Source organism: Poeciliopsis prolifica, unplaced genomic scaffold (assembly GCF_027474105.1).
Source record: "Poeciliopsis prolifica strain line A6 unplaced genomic scaffold, Auburn_PproV2 SCAFFOLD069, whole genome shotgun sequence".
NCBI lineage: Eukaryota > Metazoa > Chordata > Actinopteri > Cyprinodontiformes > Poeciliidae > Poeciliopsis > Poeciliopsis prolifica.
This window is the reverse complement of record NW_026562444.1, coordinates 200,001-215,526: the sequence shown is the minus strand read 5'-3', so window position 1 is coordinate 215,526 and position 15,526 is coordinate 200,001. Positions and strand designations below refer to the sequence as shown.

At 40.3% G+C, this 15,526-nt stretch overlaps 1 protein-coding gene and 2 pseudogenes across 1 annotated transcript; all 3 read right to left on the bottom strand.

Annotated features, from left to right (window-relative positions):
* Positions 1-481: 481 nt before the first annotated feature.
* On the bottom strand, positions 482-6,138 carry LOC129351718 (cytoplasmic 60S subunit biogenesis factor ZNF622-like; annotated as a pseudogene).
* A 744-nt stretch (positions 6,139-6,882) lies between these two features.
* Positions 6,883-8,770, bottom strand: LOC129351737 (tripartite motif-containing protein 16-like). Its single transcript, XM_055020652.1, has one exon. It carries the CDS (start codon positions 8,750-8,752, stop codon positions 7,112-7,114), a length of 1,641 nt encoding a protein of 546 aa, XP_054876627.1. The 5' UTR covers positions 8,753-8,770; the 3' UTR covers positions 6,883-7,111.
* A 1,176-nt stretch (positions 8,771-9,946) lies between these two features.
* The window catches only part of LOC129351771 (reticulophagy regulator 1-like), a 17,146-nt pseudogene continuing 11,566 nt past the window's right edge, over positions 9,947-15,526 (bottom strand).

Here is a 15,526-nt window from a genome sequence, read left to right as displayed (position 1 = left end):
GGTGATTCATAAATCAGCGGTCTCATAAAGGAGCCGCTGCGGCCCTCAGACATCCATCACTCCTCTCTGACGCGCACAGATCTAATGCCTCATCTCTCTCCCACGTCGTCCGGATCAATTAGTCTCCTCCGCGCCGTCGGCCTGTCTGCGCCGCCCCTCCTCCGCGGCGTGCGCCCGGGCAGAGTGCCCTAAACCTCCCCACCATCAAACACACTCAGGAAGTGCAGCGGCTGCCAAATATAAAGTGGAGAACCGCAAACAAATGGAGAAACTGAGCTGATTAATGCAGAGGAGTCGCCATGACATCATCCGCTCCAGGCTCATTCACAAATCTGACGAATGAGAACAGAAGGGCGTGACGGAGTCCAGCTTTGATTCTCATCATTTCACAGAAACAGGTTCTGAGTTTCTATAAATAATAACATTACAGACACTCTGAGGATAAAACAGCAAATCATAGAAAAACTAAACGTTTCTCATATAAACAAAGCAAATTAACTTTTATTTCAAATATGTTTTTATACATTAGCTAAAACTGTTACTGACAGCATGAGGCAGGTCATCTTCCTGGGTTGCTTTTGTCATCTGAATAAACAACCAATCAGAGCCAGCAGGAGGGGCTTAGCGCCGCCAATCATCCTCGTGAACATGTTGCTAAATGTGCTAACAGCTGAGAAACTAAGTTCACCCACCGTCATGGATGGCAGAGAGAGAAGATGATTGACAACGCTAAGACCCGCCTCCTGGCTCTGATTGGTCGTTAGCGCTGGGAGACAGCAGAGCGGATTGGTGTTTTACATAATTACATAATTGAGTATTCAGCTGTTGGCTTGGTCTTAAAACACATTCAGAGCCGACCCGAGCAGCTGCTAACAGCACAGAGCAAAGATCTGGGATTTTAACCTCTGATCATTGGGAATTAAATGATTTCATGGTTTCAGAAGACATAAATTAAATAGTTTCACATTTAAATTCAAAGGAGTAAAACATGAACACACTTCATGGATTTAATCTAACAGTTTAAAGACCTGAGGCAAAAATAATTTCCTCAAACTTCAAAAGAGCTGCAGAAAGAAATGATGGGAGGAAATTTGATGTAAATATTTTACTGAACGAGTGAATTAATTTAAAATCACATTTAATCACATTTCAGTTGCATCATCAGTTTAAAATCATTTTTAATCTATTTAAGTCTCAGCTGGAGGAGAACGTCTGGATATTTTCATTTCATACGTGGGACTATTAGTAAAACATGAGAATATTTTGATGAATTTAACTTTTGCTCTTTATTTTTATTTTATTGGTTGTTTTTCTAACGAGGCTGATCAGATTCAGTTCAGTTCAGGAAAGCAGTTCCTCCTTCTTTCAGTTTTGCGGTTCGTTTTCAGCTCATCTGCACTTTTTAATCAAGACGAGACAGAAAAGTCTGAGTTCCCCTCGTTTTCCCGGCAGCCATCATCCAGCTGCAGCAGTCTGTGTCGCAGCTGCAGCAGTCTGTGTCGCAGCTGCAGCAGTCTGTGTCGCAGATGCAGCAGTCTGTGTCGCAGCTGCTTCCTCTCCCTCTCAGAACATAACCTGCGCTCTGAAGTGCTTCTGCTTGGTGGCGTTGTTGCTCATCCCCGTCTTCAGCATCCAGCGGGATTTCATCCTCTGGACGTACTGCATGTCCCTCTGTCTCTGCTGGACCGAGCCGCCTGGAGGGACGGACATTTTGTTAAAGACAGGAGGACAAACGTCCCACTGAGGGAAGTCAGAAAACCACATTACAGCTGATTTTATGTAGATTTTTTGAGTTTCAACAATAAAAACACATATCTGCTGTAAATATAAATCACAATTAACTTGTTGATGTGGTTGCTATGGTTACAATTATAGACCCAGAAGAGCTGATTGGTAATTGATCTACATTTAGACCTGAACTGATCGATTTCTGCAGGATGTTTCAACCATAAAGGCTCTTTGCCTCTTTTCCTTATTTTATTACAAAATATTTATTTTTTATAAAGATGTATATATTTTAACATTTTATTTTTATAAATTATGTCTCTTATCAAATAAATGTATTTTTACAGGCTCTGGTACATATGTATAAATATATATCTGTTTATATTTACAAATATTAAAATCACCTCATAATTTCTAACCCAGAAGCATCAAGTTGATGATTCAGCCTCCAAACTGAATCATGTTTTTCTCTGCGGAGCCTCACCTGCGTCTCCCGCCCAGCCCAGGGCTCTGTACTGCCGCAGGACCCGGCCCACGGCGTTCCCGCTGCGGCCCGGAACCACGGCCCGCTGCGTCCCGAACCGCTGCCGGTAGTACCTCATGAGGGAGCGGTGGCCCACCTTGGCACCTGAGGAAACAATCAGCGGTTTGAACGGCTTCCAGAGCCAAACCAGCAGCTGGAAGCAAAGGTCACCTGAAGGCAGGGTCAGCTCCATCGTCTCATCGTCGTACTGCAGGTTCTTCTCGTCTGGCAGATCCTCGTCCGTCCCTTCATCCGCTCCCTCGCTCCGGTCCGGGTAACTGCTCCTGTTGGACCAACAGCAGCAGCACATCGGTTCACAGAGCAAAGAGGAAATCTGTCCCAACTTCAGGAAACATTGAAGTTCATCGTCTCAAACTGAAGGAGGTTAAAAACGTCGAAACCAGAGAAACACCTGAAGTCGTAGAAATCTGCGAACTCCAGGGCGGCGTCTCCGTCCGTGAACAGCTTGCAGTGGCTCTTATCCGTCATGTGACTCTGCACCGCCTCTGTGGAGTAAAACGAGCGGCCATTCTCGTTGCACCACAAGCAAACGTTCCCAGCACCGACTTTCTCTCCTGAGGAAAAAGTTCAGGAAGTTTCTTAATTTGCAAAAAAAAAAAAAAAACTGAAATACTTTAGAAACAATCTAAGAAAAAAAACCTCAAATAAATCAGGAGATTTCTGTGATCCAAAAGTCAAAGTTTTAGATTAATGACAGAAATGTTCTAGAAAAATTTCTGAGTTGAAATTTCTTCTAAAAAATTTCTTAGATTAATCTCAAAATTCTTCTCTTAAATTATGTTCAAGTTTAATATTTTTTTTTTTTTACTCAGCAAATGAAAGATTTAACCCTTTATGTTCTGAATCTTCAAACCAGAGAAAAGTCTTGTTTTAAGAAAATGGCCAGTTAACCGTTGACAAGATCAATCAAATCAGCATTCGATGATGGAAACAAATTGTAAGAATCTTATAAAGCTAAATATACAAAGCATGATGAGGAACGTGCAGCGATGGACCCACCCAGGTACCGGACCAGGCCCCTGAGGTCCACCAGGAACTCCACGTCTGGGATGAAGAAGCTGTGGACTCTAGTCATGTGAGCCACGTTTCCTCAGCAGCGAGCGAGAGCGGTGGGGGCAAAACAGGCAGTGTGTGACGGGGACGGAGCCCGGCAGGGCCCAGCAGGGGGCCCGGCGGAGAGCCGCCTTCCTCCTCCTCCATCAGCTCCTCTTCATCCGCATCTTCCTCCATGTCATCATCGTCATCCTCATCAACATCCTCCCACTCCTCTGGAGGGTTTTACAGAAACAGGTCAGACACTTTTCCCACAGTCAAATCTATATATTTTTATTGAATTATTTATCTATTTATTTAGTCCAAAGTTTATACCACCAATCCAAACTGGTATGACACTAAAAAAACCTTGAATACAACAATTTTTTTTTGAAATGTCTGTTTAAAACACATCCTGAACAAAACACTAACTGAATAAAAAATTCCCAAATTTCAATAACTTTAATGTGTAAAACATTGAAACAATCCAATGTAAGAGCTGAGCTAAATCACCTTCATCCTCAATTAAATGATTAAAATATAGAAAAAAAGTCCAAACAGATCAATAAAAGAGTCTTCACTAAGTTTTCTGCTGTTTAGCAAATAAAATTTTATTAATTCTATCTGACCTACAATAAGAAACATTTTGTCTTATTTAATTTTGGACATTTAGAAAATTTTTTAACCTTTTTATGACTGGATTTCAACTGTAAATGTTCAAATTTAGTCTATTAAAGAAACTTCATATCACACTTTATTACCAAATTGTGCAGTTTGAATATTAATCATTTTCAATGATTTCACCTAGAAATCAAGAATTTTCCAAACACCAACAGAAAGTCTTGGATTTTCAACCCTGAAAAACATCAAATCTTCTTCATTTAAACATTTAAAATGCTTTTTAATTCTGTTTACCTTCTGCTGCCTCTCCTCCCTCCTCTCTCTCTCGTCTCTTCACCTGCTCCTCCCCCACACCATGCGGGGCGGTTTCTCCGCCCTCGCCGCGGCGGTCTGGACCATGGCCGTCTTGGCCGGGTTGGGCCTGTGCTGCTCCCTCAGCACCTGCTGCAGCGCCTCGTTCCTGGCGTCGTTGTCCACCTTCTCGTCGCAGACGCCCTTCTCCAGGTTCTTCTCATTCATCCTCTCCACCTTCCTCTGCGCCGCCAGCAGCGCCTGCCTCTCCGCCTGCTGGTGCTTGTGGGACTGCAGGTGGTTCTGGTAGGCGTTGGCGCTGGAGAACTTCTTGCTGCAGATGCCGCAGCTCTCGGTGGCGTGGGTCAGCTGCTGGTCGGCGGCGGTCCGCTGCGCCAGCACGCGCTCCTGGAAGTTCTCTGCGGTGACCGGTGGCATGTCGGCCACCTTGCGCTTCAGGTTGTAGCGGTGCCAGTCGGTTTTGTAATGCGCCCGCTGCACCTCGCCATCGGCGAAGGCCACCCGGCAGCTGATGCAGGTGTAAGACGCCATGGTGACCTGAAGGCATATCGCTCATGTTTAGACTTCTTAATCACAATACAGACAAAAATATGACTCTTACTAGCAGATTAAAATACAGAAATCAGTCGAAAGGTTTCTGTTTGAAATGTTTAAAAGCAAATGTAATAATTACTTTTATTTAACCAGAAAATAAAGTTGAGAATAGAAAGTTTATTTCTGTAGCTCATTTACAACAACCTCAGTGCTTCTAAACAATTCAACATCACAAGTAGACAGATGATAAAACAGAAATAAAATTAAGTTTGTTGAAAATGATTATTATAAAACTGGCAGAAAATACCAAAAACTGATATAAATAAAAACCAAAATATAATTAATTTCAGCTGCACTGATTTCACACAAAAACTGAAACCAGTGAAAAGGAGGACTAGTATCCCCCCTTTCTTCATTAATATGCCTGTCACAATAAGCAATAAATCAATTGATCACATGACGAATTAAAACAAGCTCAACCATTTCAATTTGTATTATTTATCTTTTTCCTCTTTTCTCTCATTCTAACTAAAATTGGATGATAAAGTTTCAGTTTGCTGCTTCAGTCTAAACTAAACCCTTTTTTGATGTACAATTTTGTTTCCAGAGACTTTATCGTTTATTTTATTTATTGTTTCTGTTGTTTTGTTTGTTTATTTTTGGATATTTAAAATGTCTTCCAGTTCCAGTGCTTAGTGTCCATTCCAATTGAAAGTTTATTGATCTTTGAGAATGAGTTGTTACATTATTATTTTAAGTAAGTGGGGTCCTGAAGAAGCCTATATCAAAGAGAAATGTTATTCAAGAATAATATTTGTGTTAGTGGCGCTATGAATGCTGGGACATGTAGTCACAGCCACCCAGACCTTAAAAATGTTTTAATAACATGTAGTCACTTCCCTAATGTCTGTCAGCATCAGTTAAACACTTTTATTACATTTAGTTGCTGTTATGGTTGTTTCTATATTTAACTGAGACACATTTCTGTAAAGTCAGCAGATAAAGCTCATAATAAAACGGTTCCTGGACAGCGACCTTCATAACATTATTACAAAGGAAATTTTACACCTCAGCTAGCAATCTGTTAAACAGACGATCAATCATTTTAGCGATTATTTAGATTAACCATAAAACGATAAAAGTTTAGATAACCTGCCCTGATATCTGTTAGCAACAAGCTAGCCAAACTCCCAGCTCAGGCTTAACACCGCCGATAAACAACTGAAGTTCGAACCGTTCCGACTTTCAAACCAATCTTAGAAAAAGCTGATTTTACATCCAGTAATTACTTACTTATTTAAGGTGCTTAAGACTGAGAGCCAAAGAGCCTGAGTGGTGACTTTTATTCTCACTTGTAAACACGAGGGTAACGCTGAGCTTTAAACTTCTTCTGTGAACTTCCATCCGAATCCCGAACGGCGCACTATCGCCCCCTTCAGGATAGACCGACGTTCTCATCACAGAGAAAGGCTTGATACGTGTGCACGTCCGCCATGTTGTGAGTGTCAGGTTGATCTCGTAAATGAACACGGAAACTGGTTTTTCCGACTAAACCAAACAGCGAAACGGACTTGAATTCACTTTTGGTTTAATAGTATTTAGAAAACACATTCATTGACACAAACACAGAAAAATATGCAAATCAAAATAAGGAACAACAAAATCTCACCTGGGAAAATCTGAAGGAAACTGCACTCATTTTTCTAGTTTATTTTGTTAAGAAGATTTAAACGACAAATCCTACAGAAAGATATTTCATATGAAATAGTCCTTTTTCAGGAGAAAGCTTCTCATAAGCTTCATTTTTGTATTTACATTTTAGTTATCATTTAAAAATAATGCTAGATCAGAGGTTCACAAAAGACACCAAGTAGGCTGTCGTGAAATAATTTTTATTATTATGGGAATGTGAACCTTGATATGTGTAAAGGGCCAATAGAGACAACATTAATTAAATAAAATAAATAAATAAATCTACCGTTAAGTGTCTCATTAAATAATGTAATATACATTTTAAGTGATTACAGTACATAATCCAAAATAATTTTTATTAAACAAATTTATTTAAAAACATAAACAATAAAATAACAATATGTATTTTAAGAGGTTGCCAGTCTCTTGCAATGTTATTTTAAGTCACAAGGCTGAAAAGTTTGGAAACTCCAGAGCAGCAATGAAAACATTTGCAACATTTGAATTTCCTGGATAAAATAACGTTTCCAAAAGATTTAAGAATAAATGCCAGGGCCTCTCTACGTTTTATTTTATTTTTTCAGTTCAAGCACTACCAAATGCACAAAACACATGACAGTAAAATTCAACTCAGAGAAATTCAAACCCAGTCTACCTAAGTTTACAGAACTCTACAGCATCTTTGGAGTAATAAATCCAAACTCCAGCATGAAGCGGCTCAGTGAATCTGGTCTGGACTCTGTGGATCAGAGTCATGGATCCAGAGACGCTGTAGAAGGACAGAATACCTGCTGTGTGATCCAGGTACACTCCCACTCTGGAGGAAACTGGACCTGAGACAGGAGTTTTGATGTTCTTGTGAAAAAATGCATATTTTTTCTGGTAACAATCCAAAGCCCAAGACTTGTGATTCCGACCAAATCCACATTCATTCCCACCTCCTGCTCTGCTGATATTATTGTATGAAACAGCAACAAATCCTCCTCTTCCTCTCCACTCCACCTCCCAGTAACAACGTCCAGTAAGACTCTCTTTACTCAGGACCTGACAACAACCAGTGAATCTGTCTGGATGACTTGGATAAGACTGAGGTTGATTCATCAATGTCACCTTCCTGTTCTCTTCTGATAAAACCAGATGTGTGTGAGCCGAGTTTGGATCCAATGTGATTTTACATGCATATCTTAAAAAGTCAGATTTGTTCATTGGTTCTGACAGTAGAACATCCACCTTCCTGATTTTCAGGACGTCCTGCAGTTTGTCTCTGAGCTCTGACACAGCTGCTGCCACGTCCTCAAAGTGTCTCAGAGGACGGATGTTGATGCTGGATGAGTGTGTGGACTCACTGAGTGCTGGCAGTGAGGGGTAGTTGAGGAGAAACTGGTTGTGATCCTCTGTGTGTGAGAGCTGCTCCAGCTCAGCGTCTTTCCTCTTCAGCTCAGTGATCTCCTGCTGCAGCTTCTCCTCAACATCTTTGACTCGACTCACTTCAGTTTCCTGCTGGGATCTGATCTGCTGCTTCACATCAGAGCTTCTTTTCTGGAGGAGACGGATCAGCTGGGTGAAGATCTCCTCACTGTCCTCCACTGTTTTATCAGCAGAGTGATTGATGGCCTCCACCTCCTGCTGAAGCAGCTTCACATCTTTCTCTCTGTCCTGGATTCTCTGCTGGATGTTTCCTCGTCTCTCCTCCAGCTCTCTCTGCCTCTCAGTCCTTTCTGCTGCAGCTGATACTGTGTCGTGGCCTTTATGTTCATCCACAGAGCAGAGATAACAGATACACTTCTTATCAGTGCGGCAGAACATGTTTATCACCTCATCATGCTTAGAGCAGATGTTCTCCTGCAGGTTCTTGGTCGGCTCCACCAGCTTGTGGTACCTGAAAGTTGATGAATAATGATGAGGCTGAAGGTGTTTCTCACAGTAAGAGGCCAGACAAACTAAACAGGACTTGATGGCTTTCAGTTTTCTTCCAGTACAGGAATCACAGGCCACATCTTCAGGTCCAGCATAGCGATGGTCAGTAGGAGCAGCTTGGAGTCCAGTCTTCTTCAGTTGCTCCACTAACGTTGCTAACATGGTGTTTTTCTCTAGGACAGGCCTTGATATGAAGGTTTTCCTGCACTGAGGGCAGCTGTAAATACCTTTCTTATGCTGTTCATCCCAGTGGGTGTTAATACAGTTCATACAGTAGCTGTGTCCACAGGGAATCGTCGCCGGATCCTTCAGTAGATCCAAACAGATCGGACATGAAAAAGATTCTCGGTCCAGCTGAACTGCCTGCGGCTCCATTTCTGGTTTCTGTGACTGTTGAGTCCTACCTATATTTAAGCCTGAGCACAGAAGGGGAAGGAACAAGCAAATATGCGATCCGACTGGAAATGGAGGAAATGCCAAGAGGAGAGCTGTTTATCAGGTTTGGTCACAGTCCTGTAAAATGTGACGTGTTTCTGTTTGTACAGTAAAGACTCAACCTGAAGGTTTTCTGCCAATCAGTTCTACTGTTTATTAAATTTCATTATCAGCTTGTTTTAGACATTTACTGAATAATGATAATAACATTTTCTCCATGTCTAGAAAAACCAAATGCTGATTTTTTTTAAATGCTAGAGTTTAGTTCAGAAAACGTTTCTTAATGTCAAAATATAGAAAATGTCAAGATCTTATATATATCACTAAATCCTAACTTCTAAGTAATGATTCTATAATTGTAGTTTTTAATTCTATCAAACTGCAATGTTTTGTTTGTTTAGATTTAGGCAACATTACAGGCTCCTGGGTCTTTAGCGCCCCTTGTGGTAAATAATCTAAACAGCAACTCATCATTTCTTCTGTCAGGAAATGATGAGCAAAGATCTTTAGATTTCCATCTGCTGACAAAAATACCGGCAGTAGCAGTACACTGAAATAATAAAATATAAACAAACTGAGATTTCTAGTTCTTGTATTTGTTTTGTTGACATTTAATTGTTTGATATTAGATCAAGTTATAAAGAAGAATAACTCCCGGAAATCCTCTGATATGTTAGTGGCTTAATAAAAGTAATAAAAATAAATGTAATTAAATTAACTACAATGAAAATCAACAATGTTTCCTCATGTTTACAAATAAAAACATCATTAAGATCCAACAGACTGATTTAAGAGAATTTATTGAATTAATGACTTGGACAACATTAAAGTATATTAAATATTAGGATATTTTAATTATTTTCCACCTCCATCATATTTTTTCTTTAAATCTCATGCAGCAGGCTAATACAAATTCACACAGCTCAGCTTTTGAATTATGGCAAAAATGAATAAAAATCAATCAGTGGCCAGGTGGAAACAGGCTGGGTCTCTCGTTCTGGGTCACAGCAGGTCAATTTGTTTTCCATTTTCTGCCATGTGGTGGTAAAATAATTGAGCTGCATCACTTCTGATTACTGTGGTCAGAAATAAATGCTGGATTTGTTTGGTCAAATAATAAAAGACAGCACAATCTTGATTCTTTATTTTTATTTTGCATTCATACAACCTTGCGGTTTAAAGCAGAAATTGGCACAGCTGGAACTAAAATCATAAAGTGGAAAAAATATCAAAAATAAAAATGAAACAAGAAATGAAAGAGGATAATACTGTGAATAATAAGTCAGAACAATTACTTCATCAAACTTGTTTTCCTGTATTGTTCCAACAGTCAGTCTAATCTCTGTTTTTCCTCATTTGGATTCCCGGCAGCTCTCTGCCATTCATCCACAAAATCTCCTAAAGTCCCTCTGCAGGAGGTTTATTTAGATATCCATGCATATCATTCTGAGACCAGCTGCATGTTGCATCAAAAGAAAAGTGAAAAAGCTGCAAAATGTTTGATAAAGTAAGAAACACTAAGATCCTAACGCAGGAGATCCAATGAACCTGATTATCTTCTGAAACCTTCATCATCAATGATCCAGCCATGAACAACGTTTTCATCTCAGCCTGAAACATGTAGCTATGCAGTGATTATCACCATGAACTTGTTCACTTCTTTGGATTTCTGGGTTATGCAGTTGAAAGAACTAAGCCAGATTTCAGGTGACTGTTTGGCTCGGATTGCTTCTGTGGAGTCAGTATGAGTAGTCAGTGTCTTGTTTTCAAAAAACTAATTTCACAACCTGGACGAAGAGAAAGAACTTTGTAGGTCTGAGCAAGCTGGCAGTAGGTACAACAGCTTCACACAAATCAGATGTGCCATTATACAACCGTACGTCTTTGAAAAGCAAAAGTGGAGCCTCCTGCACAACCAACAAGAATGCAGCAAAGTGATTTCTGGATGGTAAGTCAACAACAAAACACTTCCTTTTCTTTTTCCAGGCTGTTTCATTGCAGATCTCAAATCACAGGTTCTGTTTCCTTTAAGAACCTCCACATCATGATGAGATCCACATTTGCACTAGGGTAAGTGAGCCTCTGCTGCACATGTGCTGAAACAGATGTTTCAAATGTAAATGCTAACTCTAGAAGATACAAATTGTAATATTTTCTCCTCAAAAAGAAGCCAAAAGTGACAGAAACTCTGATTGTCTTTCATGACCATCTACCTCCACTGCCGAACTTTTCACCAGTCAGTGGCGTCTGAGGAGTTTAGAGAAGAATCCAGACGAGGCTGGTTTGTCTGTCTGGGCCGGTTCCTCCTCTTTGGGTTTCGTCTTCTCCTCTACCAACCCGAGCTCTCCTTCCAGTTGCTCCAGCTCAGACTGGTCCAGCAGCTCAAAGTCCTCCACCTCGCTGTCAGACTCCTCGGCTAGGTCCAGCAGCCGGCTCGAATCCGGAGGCCTTGACCTCTCGGGGTCTTCGCTCAGAGCCAAGCAGCCGACTGCGGCCTCTATCCTCTCCTGGATGGCGGACGTAACAGCGGCGGCGATAACGTCGCCGGTCATCTGGTTGACCAGTTCCAGGACGCTGTCGCTCGGTTGGCCTTCGTGTGATGGAGGAGGCGATCGCTTTGATTTGATTGGTTTAGGTGGAGGTAAGGAAAGGTCAAGACTGAGGTCATCGTCACCGTTGGTTGTTGTGCCGTTATCAAGGGAAGGAAAATCTGGGAGCCCAGCGGTGAACAATTCCTCTTTATCAAGATCTGAAAGAAGCAGATATGGACCAAGAAATGATTAAGAAGCTCAGAATAACCAACCAGGACTGTCATGTCCTCTTCTCCAATACGAAACACAGACTTTCAGAAATAAATGTACAGTAAATTTTCTCAGGAGAAAATATTTCTCTCAAAGCTACAAAAGTCTCAATAAAAGGAATGCTGCCTTTTAACAAACACCTGAATTATTCTTAATCAATGGAAATATCAATTGGAAATTTGAGTTTCTACCAACAGCGCTTTCAAAGACCAACTCAATCTGAAGAGGTTTCAGTGTTACTGCTTGTGCTGTAATACCTAAATACCACCACTAGATGGCACTAAGGGAATATTCTTGCAGGATAAACCTGTGAAATGTCAATAACTAACCATCCACAGGCTAAAACATTAACAGGTTCTGTTATTCTCACCTTCTGAGTTCTCCGTCTGCGGAGTGTGTCCCTCTGACAGGTTGAAAGTGCCGTTATCCGTCCACGTCACGTCAGACACTTCAGTATCTGACACCGACATGTCTTTACACACCGTGGAGTCGAGCTGTTTCACCAGAAACACACAGAAATGTCACCTTTTGCACTGAAAAGCTGTCAGTTGTATAAAATGCAGGGTAAAATCTCTGACTTTATTTTGTTTAGCCCCTCCAGCCCGCCCGACTCCCGCTGGAGGTTTAACAAGCTAACAAGACTCATAAGGATTAAGTGGTCAATTCCAGTTGTTCTAACTGGACCCTGTTAGTGAACAGAACCAGATCCAAAAGGCGAAAATCAATTACCAACCTTGGGAAACATTGAAGAAAGGTCGGATTCGACGCCTTCTCTCTCCCATCTGAGCCTGAACGAGTCTCTCCTCTGAAAAGAACGAATCAACAAGAATCAGATTCAATTCAAATAAATGCAACTTCGTTTAAAAGACAAGATAATGAAAAACACCTCATGGATTGAATATTTTCCTTTATTTGTGAGCTTTTTTGGAAGCAGTTTTTACAGAAAACTAAGAAAGTTACAGTGCATTTATCTAAAAACACATTATGGCTGCTGTTGTTTAATATTCAATATTCAGGCTTGGGTTTGCAGAGGGGAACATGTTATTCCCTCACTACAGAGTGAAATTATTTAAAAAAACATGAGCCAAAGTTTAAAGATGTCCAGAAGGCCGACTTTAACAGGTTACAAATTAGTCTGCATATTTTACAGAAAATACTGTTTAGTACTTACCATGGTTCTGCTTGATTTTATGAAAAAATTGCCCGATGCCGAAGTCCAGCTTCTGCAGAACTGGCTTCAGCCACAAACTTTTGTCTTGAGATGAAATCAAAGGCAACAGGAAAAAACCCAGCACTGCAGGAAGGAAACAACATGATCAATGCAGCAATGATTGTAAAATAAATAGAAAAAGAGTGCGACAGGTCGCTTCACTCACATATGATGTAGGAGATAACGATTCCTGGAACGTAGCGACCCAAGACAGCGAAGAAGGTGCAGAGACTGCAAACCAGCAGGCAGAACTAACACAAACACAAACAGAACTTCCTCACTGCTGGTTTTTCTGATTTATTTCTGGTGTTTGATTTTATGACAAACTCAAGCTCACGTTGCCAGGTTGTCAGCCTCACCTTGCCAGGGTTTGCTGTTTGAACGCCGACGTCTCCTGGATGAAAAGTCTCAGGGACTCACTGAGCTGAGGTCCGGTTCTGGACCGGCTGTCCTGCCCCGAATCAATGATCTCCCAACTGGAATCACACAAACCCAGGAACCAGAATCAGTCACTGAAGCTGGAAAATGTGTCCCTTCATCACACGAGGATCCAAACTGTTCAAAAGGTTTTTCACAACCAGGGATTGATGTCAATAAAACAGGCGTCTGTTTGTTATTGGACAGATTCTGACCAAATTTCATTAAGCAGTTTAACTTTGTATATATTAGAGTAGTAACACAAAAACAGGAGGATGATTGCTAAAACAAACAGGTGTCAGACGGAAACCGGGAGGAGACGAAGTTTTCAGAGACAGCTGAAATATAAAATTTCCATTTCTTTCCCGGGATTTCCCTCACCTCACTTTGTGCTCTTATTTTACATAACAAGGACAAACCGTGACTGGTGTGGGGAAAACCAGGTAGGAGTGTAAAATGTAAGGCATGTTTCCTCCCTTAAATCCATGAACTGGAATGTTGATCCTTCATCTGTCCTTGTTTCAAAGCCAAGCCAACACACTGGAGGTGATAATACTCTGTGATGTACAATGATCCAACCCCAGGTCAGCTATGAAATATATGAGAGGCTTTTTTAATGTGTAAACATTTTATTACATCAAGAGTTGTCACATTTTGGCTAAAACTGTTTGAAATACAAAATGTGGGGAACAGAAGGGAACTGCGTAGTTTCACTGTTTCTGGCTTAATGCCTGTGATTGTTCCTTTTAAATTTGCCGAGCTGTTGTTCTGGTCGTGTTCATCACGTGAAACAACTAAGCACTAAATTTAAATCCAGCTGAGGATGGAAACTTCCTGTCCTGTGTGAGCAGCTGTTCTGGAAACAGCAAACAACTGCTGCAAAATGAAGCTCAAGTTACAGCAACAACTCAGTCATCTCCTCTTGGTCTTTACGACTCACCAACAAACAACCAGCTAAGGTTGTTTATATTTTTTATAAGACTCAGTTAACTGGATCTGCTGTGATTAATCCAGGAAGTTCAGGTTTTACATCAATGCGGTTCTTGACTCAAAACTCACAATTATTTTCTGAACACAAACAGTTTCCACCTCAACTGTGTACAACAAACGAGCGAATGATCAATACGGAAGAATTCAACACTTAAATGAACAACTAAAGTGTTACTTATACAAATACATTCAAATATGAACATATATGAATTGTTTTGAGAACCTCTTCCTGTTCTCGGCATCAACATGGTTGAATTTAGAGCTTTAGGTTTAGCATTAGCGTCTGCTAAATACATTGTCTTCATAATGACTAAACATTAACTACAGCTAAATACATTTGTTTGCGTAGCGTTTTAGCTTTAGCTGTTGCTAAATACTTTGTTGACATAATGACTAAACATTAACTACAGGTAAATACATTTGTTTGCGTAGCGTTTTAGCTTTAGCTGTTGCTAAATACCTTGTTGACATAGCGCTTCAGCATAGGTTCCTCTAAATATAATCTTAATATAGCACTTTTGTACTAGTATTTTCTAAATACAAGGTTGGTTTTGTGCTTTAGCATTAGCTTTTGGTAAATAATTTGTTATAGTGATGTAGCACTAGCTTCTACTAAATACCATGTTGACATAGCATTCTAGTTTAGCTCCTGCTAAATACAATGTTGGTATGCTATTTTATCATTAGCATCAGATAAATACAATGTCTGTTCAGAACTTTAGAATTAGCTTTTGCTAAATACCATGTTGTTATAGCACTTTATAAGCAGAAATGTACATGTCCTGTTTGCGATAGTCTCGTGATGGTTGGATTTGATGCTTTAGGATTAGTTTCCCATAAATGTCACATTAGTTTAACTATTAGCATTAGTGGAGCTAATGTTTATAATTAGCTCCTTATTGTCCTTATGCTCAACAACTCAGGCTAATCTGAGCATTCATAGCTCTCCAAACTAAAATACAGAATGGCCACTTAACTCCAAAGCATTTTCTTTTTCCCATTTATTTGCTTTGGCTAAATTAGAAGCTGGCTTTAGCCTCCTTCAGCTTATTCTGAACCCGATCCTCCAACACAAACTTCATCACAAATGGTCCAGCTGTTTGTTTGCTGCTTTAGTCCTTTTATAGGTTTCTTATTCTCAAGACACTTTACAAAAAACTAAATTCTATTTTAATGTTTTTAAAGATGGTGCAACTCCAGTGATTTCATCAACACATCTGATTTAACTTGACATGTCATGTTCCAGATTTATCTTCCATGTTAGCACATCTGACAAAAAGGTTTTGTTTTTTAAGG